This window comes from Struthio camelus, chromosome 1 (assembly GCF_040807025.1).
Source record: "Struthio camelus isolate bStrCam1 chromosome 1, bStrCam1.hap1, whole genome shotgun sequence".
NCBI classification, from domain to species: Eukaryota; Metazoa; Chordata; class Aves; order Struthioniformes; family Struthionidae; genus Struthio; species Struthio camelus.
The window spans coordinates 92,964,101-92,980,802 of NC_090942.1; the positions used below are offsets into that span (position 1 = coordinate 92,964,101).

The 16,702-nt window shown below is 48.5% G+C and overlaps 1 protein-coding gene across 1 annotated transcript in view; it reads left to right on the plus strand.

Annotated features, from left to right (window-relative positions):
- Positions 1-15,625: 15,625 nt before the first annotated feature.
- Positions 15,626-16,702, plus strand: part of FSTL1 (follistatin like 1) — a 55,675-nt gene continuing 54,598 nt past the window's right edge. Inside the window, exons 1-2 of the mRNA XM_068958047.1 lie at positions 15,626-15,733; positions 15,849-15,908. Coding sequence (XP_068814148.1) covers positions 15,731-15,733; positions 15,849-15,908 — 63 coding nt within the window. The 5' untranslated portion in view covers positions 15,626-15,730. The remainder of the gene's footprint in view (positions 15,734-15,848; positions 15,909-16,702) is intronic.

Sequence of the window (16,702 nt, forward strand, 5' to 3'; positions counted from 1 at the left end):
CAGGTTCCGTTGATTCTTTCAACCAGCTAACCCTAGCCCAAAGAAAACTGGTGTGCTGGTAAATCCTAACATACATGTTCTTGAAGGGTCTGACATACTCAGCCAAGGATCCAAGAGAAAAAATGAAGGAGATGGACACTGAATTTCTAACCCTTTATGGAATGGTTGGGAAAAGAAGTGTGCACTGTTAAAACTATTCTTTTCCCAAGCCCTTTTTCAGAAAGCAAGGATGCTATTTCTGTAAGAACTTAAAAGGAAATACATGTCTGAGACAGAGAGCAAGAATGGAAAATTTCAATCCAAACAGTGAATGTTTGGCAGTCAGGAGCCGACAGGGTTTTGTAATACACTGTAAGAGAGGGGCTGTCCTGTTGGCTCTACCAACAATCACATTTCCAGCGAAAAAAAATGTGAGCGTTGGAATGTTTTTTCTTTTGCAGAAAATGCTCCAAAAGACTGTTATGGTGGAGAAATAGCAGTTATTTTGTCAGACAGAGTACAGTATGTTCCTTAAAATGTTTCTCCCTACCTTCTCTGCCTTTCCCTGTCCCAAGCCTGGATAAACTCTCTAGCCACAACTTTTTCTTCCTCCTGCTACACTGAGCCTTCCCGACTCCAGCCCACTTCCTTCTGCCTCTATTTTGCCAAGATCAGTCTTGCCAGCAGCGTGAAGAGGGAAATAAATGGGCTTAGCTTGTATTTTCTACATTTCAAAGGGTTGGGAAATGATGGGAGGTTTTGGTGCAACCTTACCTGTCCCTAAGGAATGTCAGCTGATGTTAAATAATTTCATTATAAAAGCTAGACTGCAGCCACTCCGTTTCACAGCATTTCTCATCTCCCATCAGGAAATGACCCTAGGAAGTAAATTTCTCTGCAGATAATCTACTGCTTTTCCCAAGGATATATAGCTGATTGCCTTAGGAGGGCTTTGTTTTGTTATATGTCCATACGCTAAAATGAGGCATTTCCAACCTAGAGCAGTATTTTTTTAAAAGGCAATTAATAACAAGAAAGTAAAATGGAGCTCCTTCTGAGAAGGAGCATAATGTCCATATCTCCACTCATCACATCAATTCAACACCACTGAGATTACCTTTATACTTGTTGAACCTTGGTTGGATGCATGGGTACCAGCTCTGATCTCTATAGCTTGGGTGATGGCAGCAGCATGAGTTTCTGCACAGCGGACAAGTTTGTCCATTTGATTCGTGTCCAGAGGCAGGGAGTATGTCCTTTCTGTACTCTTATGATCGTTCTACCAGTTGCCCAAACAGCTTGGAAAAGGAAGACATTTACCTGCAATGCAGAATTTAGTGGTGAGGACCGCATGGGAGGGAAAAGGATTATGTTGGAATAAGCCTCTTGGGGCAGAAATAGAGAGAAGGAAGTGATTGCTGGTAACAAAAGGGGACTAGGAATATGTAGAACAAAGAGATTAGGACCTAGAACTACCGGGAGAGATAGGACTGGGAGTGGAAAGACATGGCCAAAATGAGCTGAGGTGGGAGGGAACTTGGACTGCCTGAGGAACAAGACTGGGAAGGGTGGATGGCTGGATGAGGAGCTGGAGGAGGGAGACTGGAGCTGGGAGATAGTCATCTGGAGGAATGCTAGGGAGAAGAGGAGGGAGCCTGGGCCTCGACGCTCTAGGTACGCAGGTGCTTTGGGGACTAAGAGGAAAAGGAAAGCAAGGAGTGATTCTGACGAGTGGAGGCAGGGACCAGAGAGGAAAGGGCATGGTATTGGGATGAGGAACCAGCGATGGGGAACAGAAAGGACTGGGGCAAGGTAAGGATGAAGGAATCAAACTGGAAAAGTAGGGCTGGATCACACTGTCACTAGGAGTCTCTGGGCTGTGCTCCTGGGCAGCACTGCTCCCCTGCTGTCCACAACTGTCTGTGGGACCTGCTGTTAGTGCACAGGCACTAAACTCTCCTAGCGTTGGTCCATTTACAGGGGCAGTCATTTATTCCCCTTTGGTAAAGCTGCAGCCCCGCTGTTGTTCTTGCTAGGCATCCATATGATACCACAGAGTAGGACTTTGTTGTTTTTGTTCTTCATTTTTATACACTATTGTTCTGAAAGGCTCAGAAGGAGCAGACGAGAGTCTTACCAAGTTGAAATGCTTTAAACCACCAGGATAAGAAGCTTATTTCAGACTGTCCCATGCATTACAGTGTAACCCCAAGTGACCCCCCTATCATCAGTTGTTCTTCAGGAACTCAGTATGTTATCCCTGCTGGCCTGTATGCTGTTACTGCAGGTAGGACACTACTGCTTCCCACTTCCCTTTCTCTTCCTTCCCCTATTCTGTGGGCTGATGTTTGTCTTCTCTGGGTGACACGCTCATCTTCTTCACTGAATGGTAGGTACATCATGAGACATCTGTGTGTGCCTCCTGTGGGGTCTAATCACACACTGATCCCAGCCAACTTGTAACTGCAGTGATTATATTGTGCCCTCTCCTGTCTTACCATCTGCTTAGTCCAGTGTCTCTGAGATTTACAAATCAGAGCCTCTATCCATATGAAAAAGCAACTCTAACCCCCAGCTCTTGTACCGCCTTAATACATGTTGTCAGAGGTGTCCTCTACTGCACATGTGTTCCTTCTCTTCCCTCCAGCCGGGCCCTTCAAGAAATATCATTGTGGCTTCTCTGCTATGACGCTGCTTCCCTAACAGACAGTGCTGACAGCACTCTGGCTGCTCCCAGCACCATCTTTGGCAACTGTGTTTACACCCATTGAAATGGAAAAGGCATTTCCTAACCCAGAGCTGCTGTCGAAGGCCCTCTGCAAATGGCTTTGCAATGATTATACTTCCAGACTAGGCCTTGCTGAGCTCACTGGGTATCACTGTGTTTCTCTTGGACATGTGCTGTTCAAGTTGAAAGGATAGCAAGAATCCAACCCTAAATTTGTATATATGGACCAGTGATTAAAACACAGATCAATTTTTTTTTATCCTTTCCTTTCTGTGGCTTTTATCACCTGTCCTATCTTGAATGCTCCTTGATACATCTCCCCAGCTATGAATTCTCCCAGTATATCTGCTTCAGTTCTGTGCATCAGTGTTTCCTTTCTTTTTTTCCCTTTTTTCCGACTCCCTGCTGTTGTGTCTTGGTTGCAAAAGCTGATATCTCTGCCTGGGCATCCCATATCTCTCCTGAAACACATGGGAACTGACAACTGATCTATTTCCTCTTTACCAGAGTGTCTCATTTGTTCAGAAAAGATTTCACTTGGGCAGCATTTCTTGGCAGTCAGGGAAAAGTCATCATCGCTTTGGGGAAAATGTCTGATCTTTGCTCTTTCTTTGAACAATGTAACCAAGTTGTTTTTAGTTTTATTTGCCATTGCAATATAATATTTTCAAGAAAAGAAAGAATAAGATATGACCGCCAAAGGGAAGAGTAAATCAGCTAGGCAAAGCAGAACAACATTGTTCTTAGCTAAATTAGCCATTTTTTCCTACTGTTGTTGTATCTGTGCTTGAAAAAAACCCAAAGACCTCTAATCAACCTAAGACTCTTTGTACCATGGTCAGAGCAAGTGAATAGGGCAAGAGGTGGCTCTGTGCAGCAGAATGCATATTTATATGCTATTAATGAGGGAAAACTCAGTGGGGGGATTCATAGAAAACAATTATTGTAGTTATGCAGGTATTTTCAGGCAACGTTTTAAGTTATTTTTAGACTTGTAGCAAGTTAACATTTTTAAGGCCTGAGCAAGATGTTATGATCTCTGTCCTAATTTGGAGCCATAGCCTAACTTCTAGCTAGTTCCCAATGTTGAGTAGACTGTAGAGCCAGAGTCTCAGACAGTGATTCAGGTCATCTATACACAAGATCTATTTAATTTCAGGAAGTTTGTCAGATCAGTTGACAGCTCCATTTTAGATCACAGATTTCCCACATATGCAAATGGAGACCTCCTACAGATGTTCAGGAACCTCCATGCCTGGGACATAGGATGAGGTGAGGTTGCAGTCTAAGGAGGACGGGTAAACACCAGAGGCTTCACTGAAACAGTGGTGCGGTACTGGAACAAGTGCCCAGGGTGGTGGAGTCCCCATCCTCAGAGATTTTTCAAGACTTGGGTAGACAAAGCCATGGCCAACCTAATCTAGTTGTGGCAACAGACCTGCTACAAATAGGAGGTTGAACTATGTGACCACCGAGGTCCCTTCCAAACCAGCATTTCTGTGATTCTGCAGGGCTGACCAAATCCCCAGAGGGGCCCAGCATGGTAAGGATGCTCAGTTCACATCCTATTCATTCTGATAGTCAGTTCAGTTTTGCAAACTGCTATCAAAGAAGCGGGTGTTGCTCATCTTTTGCAATTTAAGCAGGTGTTTAGATCATTTATCCAGAGCTGGTGAGACATACTGCTAGGCTTTCCTCAGGCTTGGGGGGGGTGGGGGGGGAAGGGAGAGAATAGGAACATTTGATCACTTTTTTTGAATTCATGAGGCTTGCAATCAAGAATAAGCCAAACTCAGCAAGCCAGTGAAATGAGGTCTGCTCCAGAAGATTAGGGTCCTGAGCTCTGATCCAGGAAACCAGGCCCACCTACACCTTTTGCTTCTCCTAATAGTCTGATAAAATGCAAAAAAATAGCGCTGGGAATAGCATACCTCTGCCCAGACCTCCCTTGTCCAAGGGCAGCCCTTCCTCATGGAGCAATAGAGCCCCATTCCTTCCTGGTTAGGGTGCTGACAGAAGAGTCCTGGCAAATCTTCCTGTAGCAATATAAGATACAATTATGGGTATCTGTTTTACATCTCTGCTGTAGCTTTATTTCTGTCCCTAGAGCTGGGTTGGCTGAAAGGAATCCTAAGTATGTGATGTTAATCGTCTAATTACATTTCTGGATGATTTGAGCCCTTTCTCTGATCTTTCTCATCCTTAACATCCTTGCAAACATGAAATAAAGCATCAGAGACTTTCCTTCTGTCGGATAGATGAGATCATGATGTTTGGAGAAACTTCAGCAGAAGACTCTGAAGACCAGAACACCAGAGTTATGTAAGGAGGCCGAAAGGGGCCTTGAGTTCTTCAGATGTACCCAGCCAGGCTCAATGCTGACTCCTGTTTAGATAACTGAGAGTAAGTGTCTCCGAGAATCCCCATGAGATATGAGCAAGCCCCAGTTATTTTAGCTGGGCAGAAAGAAAGTCTGGTTTAAAATTAAAGAGAAGCTCATGCACTGGAGTCTGTACTGAGGTAAGAAAATCAGTTCAGGGTGACACACCTTTAGTTAATTTGCTGCATTTTTCTTGAGAAGAAAGGTCTGGGATACCCATAGAGATGAGAGTACAGTGCAATACAGTGGCACCACGGAGGCTGCTTAGTGACCCCCTTTGCAGCTGTGCTGGGCAGGAGGGGAAATCCGGAGAGCAGAGCCTGATGTCGTTCCAGGAGCTGGTTTCCGTCTCCAGGAAGGGAGTTGCTTGGGTCTGGGCAGTAAGTAGGTGGTCTAACTCCAAGCTCCACACACACGTGGCTCCCCCCTGCAGAAGGGGTTGCTTTGAGGGGGGAAAGGAATCAAAACAGAAAGCCTCACTTGAGTTTTCTTTCCCTTCCTCCAACCCCCTTCAGCAATTTTCCACAGCAGGGGCAATCTGACCCCAAGATAGGAAGGAGTCATGCAGTCTTGCACAGCATGAATAGGTCTGAGGGGAGCCACACAAGGACCCTCTTGTGCTATATGCTGCCGAGTTAATCGTCAGTCACAATTGTCTACCACCAGTCCCCAGCCAATTCCACACAGTGTGATTATACCTCATCAAAGTTAATTTACTGAGCTGTTTAAATGGCTGTACAGGGTACTGAGTCTCCTCCCACCACTTGCATCTTTTTCAGCTGCTACCCTGCTGAGGACGCTTCAGTCTGGGTGGTCCTGCTGCAACACCCCGCCGCATTTTTCTGTGTTGTCAGCAGTCTGGAATAGGGTCCTTTCTTCTGAGCGCTTGGCCTCATTTCCCAGCCTGAATTACAGGAGTCCTATGGAAAATGATTTGGAGGACAAGAGGCAGTTCTGATAATGGGAAACGTCTGTGAAGGACTGGAACATTGGCTTGTAATCCCTGGACAAAAATGCCTCATTCAGAAAAAGGGGGCCCGAGGGGGAGGGGAGGGGGGGAAGCCAGCAGAACAAAGATCTTATTTCATTTCATGAAATGAGCACGTGATGTTTTCTCTGGAATGTCTCACTGACAAATGGGTCCAAATTTTCCAGGGGCCATGGCTTTTACTTAGGCTCAGGCAAGGCCATCATTTCATCTCCCTTGCCTTGTCATCAAGGCCCAGTGTAGTGTCAGAGCTCCTCCCCTGCTCTTCCAGTTCCTGTTCTCATGGGGCAACTTGTCCAGTTTGCAATTACAACTTCTTATCCATTTTTGTCTCCTGTCACTAACGTTTCCAGTCCAAGAGCCTTCTCTCAGGTTGAAAGCAGTGACCTTTTCCTTCAGATTGGTTTTGTTTACAGCTATTTATCCTGCTCTTGCATGTAAAAGGTCTGGCATAAATCCTGCCTCACTGGGGCAGCTTGGCTGCTGCAAATAAAGGCCAACATGTTCAAATATGGATGTCTAAAGTCAGATACTTTCTCCATGTTTAGCATCTGATGCAACAGCCTTATTTCCCATCTTCTGTGGTGGAGCTGAGGGTGCTTAGCATCTCCTAGGGACTGATAGCTGTTTTAAGACAGGCATTCTACATCTGCATGGGGGAAAACCAAAACCCCTTGGTTTCCACTGCCTAGCCCAGGGTTGGGAGGGGAAAATATGATTTCATAGCATTGCAAAGCAATGACAAGAGGTGGTCTCTAGGGTGAGCTGTGTTTACTAACACATTGCACATTTTCTTGCTTAACAGCACAGTTTCTCATTTTATAAGAGTCCCTAAGCTAATGTTGGTGTCCTAGATCAGCTGTCCAAACTTACACTCCCAACTCCCAAGCTTTCTCACAGACCGCCAGAACAGCCACCCTGAGTTCATGAGTTGGGTATTGCAACAGCCTGCAGCTGAATAAGGTTCTGTGGACGGCTCCTCCCGGTCTCACAGACCCCTGCTGATTCACAGAGCTGCTGTCCCACACCCAATCCTGTCTCACCCAGCCACAACTCACAGTCAAAAACCCTTTGGGCAGCAAAAACGCTGAAGGTGTCCTAGCAAGCATCCCAGGCTCTGCTGAGGGCTGAGGCAAGTGGCTAAGTATGTTTGAGCTTGCCCTCGGCTAGTAGGTTGCCGATTCTTGGAGAATGAGAAGTATCTAGAAATGTTACTGTGAATGTGGGTGGGTGGGAGAAAGCAGGAACTTCTGTCCTGCAAGCCATAGGCCTGACCTGCCAACAGTCTATGAGAGGTTTTGGAATATACATAATGTAGGAGTAGGCAGTAGGTGGCTAAGGGAAGTGGGTCCGAGATGCACTCTGAAAGTCCAGTGGTAGGAATGAGAGCTACAGGAGCTGCTGTGGCAACAGGAGCTGCTGTGGCAATTGTTTGAATGCATCAGACCTATCTTGAGGTGCACTCAGTTTCCATCATCACACAGCTGTGGGTAAATTATGCAGGTTAGAAGACACCCAACGTCAGAGTTGCTCTGCAGAGGATCACCCCAGGGGGCTGTGAGCTCCCTTTCTGCATGGCTGGATTGCATGGTGCTGATCTCTAGATGAAATCAGCCCAGGTCTCACCAGGCACATTAGCTCTGCCTCCGTGCAGTCCCTCCCAAACAAGGGCTGGCTTCACACACCCCAGCACCTCGTGTGATGCTCATGTTGATCCAGGTGCAACCCAGCCCTGCTGCCTCATCTGCAGGAGAGCTGACAGACCTTTGTCGCCAGCATCCTTAGTTTGAAGAAGTTAATTTTCCCTGACCAACCTGCTCCCACCAGCAGACACTTTTTCAACCTGCTCCGAAGCAGCATCCCCAGAGGGCTTTTCCACAGCACCTCCTCTGCACAGGACGTTTAAGCTTCTTGGCTTTGGCTGCAAGCAGAGCTTGAGGGAGTTTCAGATGCTGCAGGGAAGGCAGAAGGACATGGCGGAGAGACTGTGGGAAGGGGCTAATCAGTGCATTTGGTTGAGATGCCCTCCGGCTCTTCAGGTGCTTAGCGCTCTGAGTTGGTAGTCAAGAGCTGTGAGCACCACAGTCAAGCCATGAGCAGTGGCTGGTGAAGAGGGAGAGCCTGTTGCTTTACAGCAGGATATCTGGGGTTAGTACCCCTCTGAGGAATTCTGCAGGATAGCTCTGTCAAATGTTAAGCTTGCACATGTGACAGCAGTAACTGAAAGGTGAGACAAGTGAGTGGCATGTGGAACTCCTGTATTTTGTTGTGAGTTATGTTGTAATTGATAGATTATAATGGCTCATGCCTGAGCTCAACACATGAGCACAACCCCCCTACAGTCTGAGCTAATGGAGAAAGTGTTCTTAACTGTGTGAATCGGGATGTGCCTGTGGTAGACAACTGCTTGCACCGCAGCAATAGCATGTTCAGGATGGGGTGCCTGCAGCATGGCAGAGCTAAATACTTCATTGTAGTTCTGCGATGTAGAAAGACAAAACAGCTGAAATTTCAGCCTGCCACAGAAAAGTCCTGGATTTGACTGTAAGCTCTGCCAGAAGTGACCTTAGCAACTTCTCTGTGAAGTTGTCTCCAAACTGAGGGAGTAAATAGGGAGGGACAGAAGTATGAAGAATTAAAGGTTGTTTCCTTGCTTGCAGAGGAGAATAACATCATATTAGTATATGCTGTGAAGTGCACGCAACATTAGCAAGTATAGAGGTGAGCTGGGACTTCACCTTGGAGTATATCTCCATAGCTGTACGTACCTGGATTGTGTTCTAACACAGAGACGCACTAGAAAATCCATTTTATGAATCATATATGCCAGTTCAGTTGCCTGCACGATGAACGACTCATCTTGCCCTTGTGCTTGTCCCCAGGCATCTTCTGCCTGACCCTGACAATTGCCCATCGCGTTATCAAACCTTCTGAAGGGCTTGCTAGGGTCAGACGCCAATCCAATGAACTGTGGCAGTAGGACGTAGGCTAGGACCCCAAAAAATAACTGTGAAGTACCTTGTTAGTGACTGTGTCATTTTCGTGCAATAGGGTTCTTACCTGTCTAAGCAGATAAGCAAGCTGCCTCCTCTGCACCACAGTAGACAAGCCAGGCCAGTTTCTGTGACCAACCAGCTTCTGCAAAATGGAGAGATACTGTTGGCAGCTGGGATAGCACTTGTTCCACCTGAGGGTGGAGGGTGGCCCTGTAGGTGCTGTTAGGAGCCACATAACTGCTCAGGAATCCTGTTTTCTTAAGGCCAGCTATTGCTTCAGATGAATGAGCTATGTTCCTGTGGGTGAAGAATCACAGCAATTCTGACAGAATTGTAGCTCAGAGCACAGCTAATTGATTTGTCAGCTCTGAGCTGTTTGGCCTTGGACTAGTAGCATGCTGGGCCACTTTCAGGGAATGGCAGCAGCCTGCTTCTGGCTGGACAGGACCTCTCTTGAGAGTGCTTTTAGTTTGAAGGCTGAAGCAAGCTCATAGGATCATATGAACTCATAGGATAATTCAGGTTGGAAGGGACCTCAGGAGCTCTCTGTTCCATCCTCTGGTATCATTGCAAGGGGTTCTTCCTTCCCAAGTGTAGGACTTTGCATTTGTCCTTGTGAAATTTCTTAATCGACCAGGGTGACCTTCTTGATACCTCCTGAGCAGCCTCTGTTGTCTTTTGAGGGACACAGATCACGGCTGAAATGGCTGCCAGGAAGTCCATTCTCCCGATTCCGGTAGGTCCAGCCATTTCTGCCGTTTGCTTCAGCAACACCAGTCAAAAGCAGGACTGTTTCACTTGCCTGTGCTGCATCACAGCCTGACAGTAGCTGGAATGAGGAGCATGCTGAGAGAGAAGTATATTATGCTATTCAGGTGGAGGGGTATTTCCACACAGAGTCTTTGAGACGGATTCTTGTGTCTTGCACCATGACTCAGATCCGAGTATATCTCAAGTCTATGAGACACTGAGAATGGCAAGTTATCCTCGGCCAAGCTGTGGCTGTCGGTCGCAAATGCAATGTGGAAATGGTTACAGAGGCTTGGACAGGAGAACATTTCTGTGCTTGGGATACTCCTGGCAGGCATGGCTTACCTGTGTGATTGCCCCTGGATTAAGTCGGTCAGGAAATGACACCTTGGGCACCTTTCTTAAGTTAGTAAACCAAAAAATCTTTCCTTGAATAAGGGACAGCAAGGATAAAGGCTAAGAGCCAGGTTGTCAAAGGTATGTAGGCATTTTACAGCACTAGCTAATGGAATCTCCAAAAGCCCATCAAGTATGTTAACCGTTAGAGAATGCCCTTTATACAAATCACATTGCCTGCTAGTGCCAGACTTGTGTGCCCTTTGGTTAGCAACGTCTCCGGCAAAACCTGTAAAATGAAAATATCTGCTGTGAGGGGGAAGAAAATAGCTACAGCACTTTACAGTTGAAAAGAGCACATCAGGGCTGGATTTAAGCAATCATGTTTAGTGCAAACGCTGCAGCTGGGGCAGGAGCAAGGCATGGGGAAATCACAGTGAGAAGGAAAATTACAAGAGCAAGGAAATGAAGCAAAAAATAAAGCTAGAAAAAGTAGAAAAAATTGCTCTATTTAATAAAGTGCAGAGTGGAAGGTGACCAAACTACAGGAAAGTGAGACGGATGTGAGATAACTGTACTGTAAAAAAGATTTAAATAATCTACTCTTCATATGTATATCCTCACGTCACAGTTAACCACAGTTACCTATTACCTGAGCTTGAATTTTGTTTAGAAAAGTAACCCCCTTACTGTCCTGATGGGAGTCAGAGAAGCCTTGAACCCGAGTTAGTTCACCCAGCTGTTAGAGCCACATACTGTTATAACTTAGGAGTCTTAACCGCTCGCTGGATGGTGTGGTGCTGCTACAAAGCAGGGATAATGAGAGTAATTTGGCATCTCCCTAAATTCTGGGTAAGAAGCCTCCTGCTTACTTGTGCACCATTCCCCAACCTGTGCACATTTCGGGGTTTGCTCCTACCAGCCTGCTACTCTCTGCCCGCGGGCTCACAACAAAGTCCTGGTAAATCCGCATAGGGGAATGAGGAGATGTCATGCTCTGGGGGTTGGATCCTGCTGAAGACGTTCACTCCAGATCCATTGTATTCACTTCAGCTGCTGCAGGCCTGAACTCTCGCCCAAAGTGGCGAGGTGTCAGCATGACCTAGGCCCTGCGGAGTCTCACACCAACCTTGTGTTCAGATCTGATGCCTGCAGCCAGGGTAATGTGGTGGAAAAGGCATTGCTCTGCTCTAGGCTCTTCTCTCATGTCTCACCGTCCTGGCCTGTTTCTCCACTGTTCCTGGGAAAGCCCAGCTGCCTTTTGGTCCTTCTTAGGTGCAGTTGCAGAGCTACCCTCTGGTCCATAAAGAGTTACTCCCATAGCTCAAGATAATATAGATGCCTCCAGGTCCACACCAGCTGAGCCTTCTCAACTATAACCTTAAACCTCAGCTATTAAAAATAATACCCTGCTTCCTAATTACATCAAATAATGCTACTGCAAATTTCTTAGTTACTTCTCAGGATAGAGATTATTTCTGTGTTAACAAAGCCTGGTTACCAATCCATACTGATTACTGGAATTATCATCTAAAATGTACTACAGGCATGCCAGTCACTGACCTCAGCACAGCAAGGAGGGAGCAACCCTCTCTCATGACTGGTGTGAACGGTCGCGTGTTTCATCCGGCAGGGAGAAAGGAGGAGACGTGAGTGATGTGGGTGGTGGATGGGAGTGAGGTAATGCGGAGAGGGTGATATAATGGTGTAGCCACAAGGGCTGGGTGAGGACTTACGAAGTAATGTATTGGCACATGTTTAGCCTAGTTTCCCAAGGAAATGAGGCTTATACGATCACTTTAGGTGTATATCTGGGCATATGCTGTAATGAGGGAGAGGCTGCAGCCTTAGAGTAACCCTTATTACACATCAGAGAGTCCAGAAAAGTGATGTTTACTGTGCCCCAGTAATAGAGAAGGCTTCGCTTGGCGCCTGCACTTTATTAAACACAAGAGGATGCATCCACCCATGAGATGTAAACTCATAAGAGCCCAGGCTTCATTTGCTCTGCTTGTTAGAGAAATTCGGTAGCACGACCACTTGGGCATGTGTATGTGTGTGTGTGTAAATCTCAAAATCTGCGGTCATATACATATAACAAAGAGTTTGTATTAGAAATAGTGGTGACTGGAAAGTAAGTGTGAGCAGAAATGAAATATTGATGTATGCAGTAGAATATCTTTCCTGTAGAGCAACGATTCCCAAATTTTTTGGCCCATCAGAGCATTGCAACCTTCTGAATTTCAGGCAAGCGTCATGCAGCTTACCATCAAGCTTTTTAACTGCAAGCATTTTTATGAAACTGCTCTGGTTGTGTGACCAGCAGTAGGTGAATTACCATATCCAGTACAGCCACAGCTTTGAACCGACAGCTGTAAATCCATTTGCTTTCCTCTTAACTCTGGTGCTTCCGGTCCCAACTCTTTGTTATGGGTCCATCATGAAACAGCACAGGTTCCTGAAAGATTTAGTTTTAAATGTGCTTAGGTAGTACGCCGCCTTCTTCTGCAGTTTACATTTTTAAATGGTAAAAATGAGTTTGCAATAAAAGTGAACAGTTCACCCAATATTGTGTATTTATTTATACAATGTGTGCCTCGGGCTTTGTATACAGCACTAAGGCTGCGGGGTCTGCGTTGAGATCATCTTGTGCTGCCTGTGATGGAAGCGAGGACACAACTTTTTGCTGTCCTGATAAGTTTGCTGATATAATATGCCTGCCAAGAGCTGGTAGCCATTTTCACCACATCCATGTTTCCACAAACCCCTCCGGCTGTATCACCATTGTCCTCGTTCCAGCAAAGGGCTAAGGACTGTTGCCTCACAGGTTACCGGAGTTTCTTGGTCAGTTACTTGTCTGTATGCAACAGTTTTAACTGATTTAACTGGGTAGCTGTGCAAATGTCTCTTTCCCCTCGTGCCTTCCTCTGGTAATGTTCTCTCATTCTAGTACGAGGGTGGCTTTTCGGTGTTCCCCTGAATCCATTCTCACATGATATAAATCAACTTGAAGAAACATGCTTTTACCTGAACGCCAGCACAAAATGGGGCTTTACTGCTTTACTTTGTGTTTCATATTCAAGCCTTAGGTTACACAGAAAAAAGCATGCTCCTGCTGATAAACCGATATAATCCAGGACAATGGCTCATCAAAATTGTATGCGGTGACTGCCCATGACATCAAGGAGGGAGGGCAGGATCTAGGAGATCCCTTCTAGTGCTGTGTTCCCAAGAGCGATGAGAGTCACCTTCACCCTCTGGAGAGAGTGAGCTTCCTCACGTAGCACCGCTTGTGCAGAACCAGACATGAAGAGACCAGAAATCGATGGATCTTTTTATACTGATTTACCATTTGCCACTTTTTTTTTTTTTGGGGGGGGGGGGGGGTGCATCACTTGCATCAGGGTGACTCAGAATGAGCCTGACTCTATGATGCTTCTGCAAATTAAAGTCCGGCTGAGTTCAGTCATAACTCTGTCGGCACTGGGTCATCAAGCAAGGGAATCAATGACTCCAAAACAAAGAGATACAATGTGAAGGTGGGTTCAGAAAAAACAACAATGAAAACTACATCGCTCAGCAACGGCCGCGAAATAATTAGACATCTCTTCAGGCTACATTTATAGACCAGCTCCACTCAGACAGAAGCGGAACTTGATGGGGAGGATCCTCTCTAAATACAAAATTATTATTAGCAGTCCTAAAACAAAACACAGGGAGAAATTGGAGCTTGGGTGAGTGCAGCGAAAGAGCACAGCTGCCAGGAACGGTGCAGAACTGAGCTCATCCAGGTCAGGGATCATTATTTTTCAGAGTTTGCCCCTTGCAGCAGGATGCTGGAATAATCTTCAGTCTTGGTGAACACTGCGGGGGGGAACACACGCCAGCTCTCCCCTGCTCTTGTATCTGTTCAGGACACAGAAGGAAGCGTGGCAAGGAGAAAGTAGCTTATGGGAATGCTTGGTTGCAGAGCAAGATGGGATTTCAAAGCCAGCAGTGTCAGTTTTGGTTATAAACAACCTCAAACCTTGAGGAAAAGCCCTTGACAACTGGTGTCATGGTGTCATTTGTTTTAATGGTGAAGATGGCTGTGTTTTAGGCATGCTCGTAGGGCGCGCCCAGGACAGTTAGCGTCTTCGCATTGACAGGTCTTGCTTTCTAGCCCCTGCGCTAGCAGCAGCTTCTCAAATCCCGAGGTGAAGATATTAAACACAAGGGATCGCAGGTATTTATGTGCAAATGACCAGCACGAGGCACTCGTGGGATTACGAATCCCATGTGACTGGAATAACACCCCAACTGGCTGTTCTGCTCAACTATTGTGATTTGGAGTCTAATAGGCGCAGACTTAAATTCCTATTTTTAAACCTCACTGCGTCCCCACATGAACTGTGTCTACAGTCATGGCTGGAGCTTCAGTGTGGTCTAATGGAGAGCGCACGCGCTGCGCATTGGAAAGAAGTGGCCTTACGCTGAGCCTGGCCGCTTCCTGCCTGCAGAGAAACTGCTTTGTACCTCAGTTTCCTCGTTTGTGAAAAAGGCAGTAACGGCAGCGATCTCCTTTATGAGCTGCTTTCAGCTCTGCTGGCGAAAAGCCGACTCTGTGAACTAAGTATCGGTGTCATTGCCTCTGCCTCTTCTTGCCTTCCACCACTGCAGCACTGGGACACTGCCCAGACCTATCTGCTTCCGAAATACGGGTTTGCTCCCAGAAGATGCGAGCAGCAACGCTCCCACGTGTTGCCTTTCTCGGGTATTTGTTCTTTTCCTTCTTTTAGGGCAGACCAAGCACAGCAAAATCCTTCGTTTTACTCCCCAGCACACGCTTCTCCCACCCCACCGGCTTACCAGGGAGGATGCTCTCAGCAAACCCCACGAAAAACTGCGGCTGTCTGATCAGCAAGGGCCCCCTTGCTTTCTCCGGCGCTGGGCGTTGTTCCCACCGCCCGCTCTGTCCCTCATCCAACCCTTCCCGCGGGAACGCTTTCTAAACCCATTCCCTACCCAGTAAGGCTCCTTTTCCAGCGCCACATCCCGCCTTCAGCTACCGCTGGGCCACGAAGCCCGGGCTGCGCAAGAAGAGGCCGGCCGAGCGAGAAGCAACTCGGAAGCTTGGAAACGCCGCTGTTGCTTATCCTGACTACGTATGATGCTGTTTATTTGGTAGGACTTGCCATTTCGCGGGACCTGAGGCCCCCTCGCAGGACACCCACCGGGGTGACGGCAATTCAGAGCAGTGGGGCCCACTCCGGCACCTAGGGGGGATTGGGGCCGGCACACCCACCGCGCTGCCCCGAGGCCGGTCCGGGGGCCGGGGGTGGCCGGGCAGGGCGGCGGCGGCGGCGGCGGCGGGGCGGAGCCGGGCGGCGGGAGGAGCCGCGGCCGGGGCGGCGGCGGCGGCGGCGGCGGCGGCGGGGGGGGGGCGTCGGGCCGGGCCGGGGGCGGAGCCGGGGGCTGGCGGGGTCGGGGTGAGGGGAGCCCTGCCCTCGCCTCTCCTCTCTTCGCCGCCGGAGTCGGGAAGCCGCCGCCGCCGCCGCGCTGCTCTCGCCTGGCCGGGTCCCGCCGCCGGCAGCATGGTGAGAGGGGCCGGCGGGAAGTTTGGCGGCGGCGACCCCCATCCTATCGCCTCCCCTCCCCTTCGCCCCGCTGCGCGGCCCGCGCTCACCTCCCCGCCCGCTCCCTCTTTTGCAGGTCTGGAAAACTCTCTCGGTGTTTTGCGTCCTGCTGGCCGTCGCCCGCCTGCGAGCGGAGGTAGGCGCGGGGCCGGGGGCCGGGGGGGGGGGGTCGGGGGGGGCCTTTCCCTCTGGCTTTGCCCGTCCAGAGGGGGAAAACAACAACAACAACAACAACAAAACCCTCCCTATTTCCAGCTCCCCGCTTCGCCGCGGAGCAGGGCGAGCTGCCGGGACGGCGGAGAGCGGCGCCGGGGGCCGGGGCGCGCCCACGTGCGCGGCGCCGCGGAGGGGGCGCGGGGCCGCGCCGAGCTGCCGCCGGCGGGACTTCTCCGAGCAGCCCCCCTCCGCCTCTGCCTCCCTCTTCCTCTCTCTCTCCCCCACTCCTTTTTTTTTCCCCCCTCCCTTCCTTTTGCTGCAATGACCTTCTGCGAGCATGAAAAACCATCAGCTCCGAGCTCGTAAACCCAAAGGTCTGTTGACAGAAAATAAGCGGGGTCTGAATTCCCAGGGCTGCAGCCGCCATAAAAGTGAGGTCAGAAACAAAATATTTGATAATTATGGCCGGGAAATGTGGAAGTGATTTAAAGCAAATGAACTCAAGCTGCGCTGGGGAGGGAGGCCGGCCGTGCGTGCTTTCGGCGGGGGGAGGCGATCCCCGCTGGGGACCTGGGGGGGTGGGTCGTCTGCCCACTTGCATTTTTTCTCCCTGCATATTTCTCCCAGATGGCCAGCCCCACCCTGGAGCATCACAACTTGGCTCTGCGCAAAAATGTATAAACACTTTTGACTTCTTCCAAACAGTCCCCTCTTTCTGCCTCCCACCCATATACCACGCTGCCAGGGTTATGACAGAGACAGGCTTTGGAGTAA